We start from the raw sequence: 4105 nt of genomic DNA on the forward strand, positions 1-4105 counted from the left end.
ATTATCAGCGTTCTGATGGCATTTCAGTAAAAGGATTTTAATCAAAAACATAATAATGTAAATAGAGTTTTATGGGGCCCCCAGGAACTTGGGGCCCTAGGACACTGCCCAGATCTGTTATGTTCTATTCTATTCAGTGATTTCTAGACTAACAGAAGGATTTTAAAGTCTATTCTCTGAGCTACAGGGAGCCAATGGAAGGACTTCAAACTGATGTGCTCTACTTTCTCAGCTCTAGTGAGAACACAGGCAGCAGCATTTAGGACCAGCTGTCTGATGGAACACTGATGCCCTCATAAGTTTATAGTTAGACTGTTATATAATATGTAACATTCCAACTTAATCAAATATAAATTAACATAATGTGTTATATATTAACACCATATGATTAAATCTAATAGTAGATATTTTTAGTTGTATTGCAATTTATAAAGTCCAAGAGTCCCAGAGTTTTTTAGTTTAACTCTACATCAATAAAACTAATTCATCCCTGAGCAATTATCACCCCATATGGATGACATTAACAAATATAATTTAATATTATACAATACCATAAAATGTTATATTATACTATCATTAAATTTAATTTAAAATAGCATAATATAAGTTATATTATATAAGAGTTTGCTGCTTTTAGATGTTGTCTCCAAAGTCTCCAGCAGTGGAAAAAAGTCGCCAGATTTGGCGAGGGGTCCGAAAAGTCAGTGAATAGCGACAAGAGCGCTTAGTAAGTCATAATTAATGCGCACAAATGAGTAATAGCTGCATTTACCACACATGTTAAAGGAGTTTTATGGGGCCCCCAGGAACTTGGGGGCCTAGGCAACTGGCTAGGCCCCTGCTTGTGGCTGATATAATTCAATAGGTCTGAAGAAACTGTTTTTATGCTGCAGAGTTCGGTTTCTTTGTGGATTCTTACGGAAGAAGAAGTCGTACCGATGAGATCAAGTGGAGCCGAGTGCCTCTGTCTTTTGGTAAATTAATCTTTGGTTCCTTTTTAAAATCCCGCCCTTTAAAATGTTCTCCCTGCTCTTGTTTTGCTGAATTCTCTGGTTTGTGTTCCAGCCTACAGAGAGCCCTACCTGTTTGTCACCTATTTTAACTCCCTGGATGTGATTGAAATTCAGGGACACGGAGCAGCGGGGTGAGAACAACCAGTCATTTTATAACAGATCAAAACATTTTGTCCTCCATGGTGAGAATCGCTCTTTCAGCTTTGCTGTTCTGGTTTCCAGCCCGGCAGTGCTGGCTCACCTGGACATTCCTAACCCTCGTTACCTGGGCCCAGCCATCTCCTCTGGAGCCATTTACCTGGCCTCCTCCTATCAGAGCAAACTACGGGTCATCTGCTGTAAGGGAAGCCTGATCAGGGAGTCCGGAGAGCTGCAGAGGACCGGCTCCAGCAGAGGGTCGGCTGACAAAATAACCAAAACACACAGCTATCACCAAACAGCAGGTTTAACTAGAGCAGAGAAGTTTCCTGGAGGCATGTCTGCCAGGTGCACTTCATCCCAGCCTCATGTTACAGTTTGCTGGTTTAGTCTCTAAATCAGGACGCCTTCCACAGAAGGCAGGAGCCCGAAGGGGAGCAAACGGTGAGAGAAGGAGGGCTGCACGGTGGGGCAGTGGTTAGCATGCTTCCCCAGCAGCAGGAAGGTCAGGGGTTCGGACCACCTGTCCCCCCCATGCATGCCTGACTTCTCTCAGGGTCTCCTGCTAATTGGTCTCAGTAAATTTAGTTTCCTCTCGTTATGGAGCGGCTAACTCTCCAGGGTGTGCTCCGCATTTTGCCCAATGACCTCTGGAGACGGCGATCGTTGGGCAAACTGGGTAACACCCCCCACCCACACCCCCCACCCTGGCAGACTGACGCAGAGCAACGAAGCACAGAGACATGCAGGGTACCAATTCCCCCTCTCCCAGCCCGGCTCCCCCCGTCCCCCATCAACCTTGCAAACTGGTCACCATGGTAGCGGGGCCACCTGGGCGCTTAGATGTGATCTCTGCTGTTTGGTAGGTCAGGGTTGGCGTCAGACTCTGACGGGAGTTGCTTCTCTCCGCTGTCGTCTGCAGTAGTCCCAGTAAGCGAGGCCCCCCCACCTACTCGGAGCACATCACCAAGCGCTTGACTTCGGGCCCCGGCAGCCATGACGGTTTGCACCGTGAACCCAGCACCCCGCACCGCTACCGGGAGGGCCGCACAGAGTTCAGGAGAGACAAGTCCCCCGCCCGGCCGCTGGACAGAGAGAAGTCCCCCGGCAGGGTGCTGGACAGTCGCAGGGAGCGCTCCCCAGGGAGGTTTGGGGACAGCACCCGACTCCATGCCGGGTCGGTCCGAACGCAGCTGGCCCCTGTTAACAAGGTCAGTAAAGGGGGGGTGGGGGGTGTTTGCTTTAATTCTGTGGCCAAAAAGCCAGATGCATTAAGGACGAATTATTCCTTAGACTCACATATTAAAAGTACAGAAAGGGAGGAGGTGAAGCTTCATCAATCTGAAGACTTTTCCAGCCTTTTTAGTTCCATATACTGACCTGAACAAAAGCATGATACCTCCACCACCGTGTTTCCCCACATTCAGAGAGACGAGCTGCGCAGCTTTAAGGCCTGAGAACACGGTTCCGTACGACTTTCTAATCTCCGACCCAAATTCTTTCCCATGTCACACCGACTGTGTATAGAGAGGCTCCGACTAGGCAGGGTGAGCAGATCTGAGCAGATTCTTTTTCACTTCTGTCTCTGTGCTATAGGTTATAGAAAAAAAATAAAAACACCCAGTGCATTCTATAGAAAAACACGTAACGAGTCTGTGCCGCATCTCAAACCAGAACATTCATATATTAAAAACATAATGAGATCTACGTCTAAAGAAAAGACAAACGCAGCAATAAACGCGGTGGGACGGTTTCTATGGTGACTGAGGCAGAGAGGTGATTCTCAGAGAGATCTGGGAAGTTTATCCAAGTTTTTCTTTCTTTCTTTCATAAAAGGTGACAGAGATATGCTGAGCTTATCTGCTCTGTCTAACCCTTGTTATTTTTTAAACATTTTTTATGTTTCATTGATTGTTTTTGCACCACCGCATCTTTCCTGCGTACTATATACGCAATGTGTGAATCCAAACGGACTCTTTCTCCGTGCGATTAACAGATTTTATTTCGTATTTTCCCTTAAAGCGGATGTGTTTTACTTTGTAACTGCGTCTCTCTTCCTGTCAAACCCATGAAATTGCTGCTGAAATGCTGCTTAGTCCAACTAAAACAGACCTGCGCTCTATCTCAGTCGGAGCTACGCTCATTTATTCCCTATTGACTTTCAATGAGCGCTAAACGCCACAACCTCATCCAACAGGAATTTCTGGTGTTGGATCTGGTGACTCCTGGTTGGGACTTCCTCCATTAAGGCCAGATTGTCTTTCCAGGGTCATTTTTAAGAAAGAAGGTTTAAGAACAGATGATTTCGTAACTAAACGAACTAAACTTGTAACTAAAATAGCGAGTCTACATCAGTGCAGGCTGGCTGGAACTTGTCAGCGGGTGTAACGGCGAACTAAAGACGTTGAAATACAGAAAAACAAAGACGTCATTAATCCCTAAATGGAAGGTCCTCTTTGAAATAGTTTTGACAGGATAGATTTATTTTTAAGAAAATGTTTGATGTTGTGTTAACCTGCGCCCGTGAGCTACAGGAGTCACTGTGTTGCCATAGGAACAACTGCTTTTCCTTTCCCTTTAAGAGAAGAGGCCGTCCCATTCACGTTTATATCCCCACGTACAATCCAGGGGCCTCCACAGCTGAGTGGGACTTCACTGGGAATGACCCTGTATAGTTAAGGGTTACTAGTTAGGGGGCAGTTTGGGATTTAGCCTTATTCCAGGTCATCAGTAGAGGGCAGATTAGACTTCTGCAACCATGCACATCAAATGTGGCTTGGGTCTGGTCGCAAACCAGTTTTGCTGGTATGCTTCTGTAACCTGACTCCGCCAGATGGATTTGCTCCGCATATCCATCTGGAAACCTTCAGTTGAAGTAATTTTGGGAAGGGGCGAAAATACTGGTTAGCTGATTGGCCTATGTTGGTGATAGACGGGCCAAATAAACCAATCAG

General features: G+C 46.0%; 1 protein-coding gene across 1 annotated transcript in view; it reads left to right on the forward strand.

Annotated features, from left to right (window-relative positions):
• The window catches only part of LOC107093676 (citron Rho-interacting kinase-like), a gene marked incomplete at its 5' end in the record, with an annotated part of 19644 nt that overhangs the window by 13287 nt on the left and 2252 nt on the right, over nt 1–4105 (forward strand). The window contains 4 exons of the mRNA XM_015388878.1: nt 894–974; nt 1066–1144; nt 1236–1409; nt 2074–2362. Coding sequence (XP_015244364.1) covers nt 894–974; nt 1066–1144; nt 1236–1409; nt 2074–2362 — 623 coding nt within the window. The remainder of the gene's footprint in view (nt 1–893; nt 975–1065; nt 1145–1235; nt 1410–2073; nt 2363–4105) is intronic.

The sequence above is a fragment of the Cyprinodon variegatus genome, unplaced genomic scaffold (assembly GCF_000732505.1).
Source record: "Cyprinodon variegatus isolate N-32 unplaced genomic scaffold, C_variegatus-1.0 Scaffold440, whole genome shotgun sequence".
In the NCBI taxonomy this organism is placed as follows: domain Eukaryota; kingdom Metazoa; phylum Chordata; class Actinopteri; order Cyprinodontiformes; family Cyprinodontidae; genus Cyprinodon; species Cyprinodon variegatus.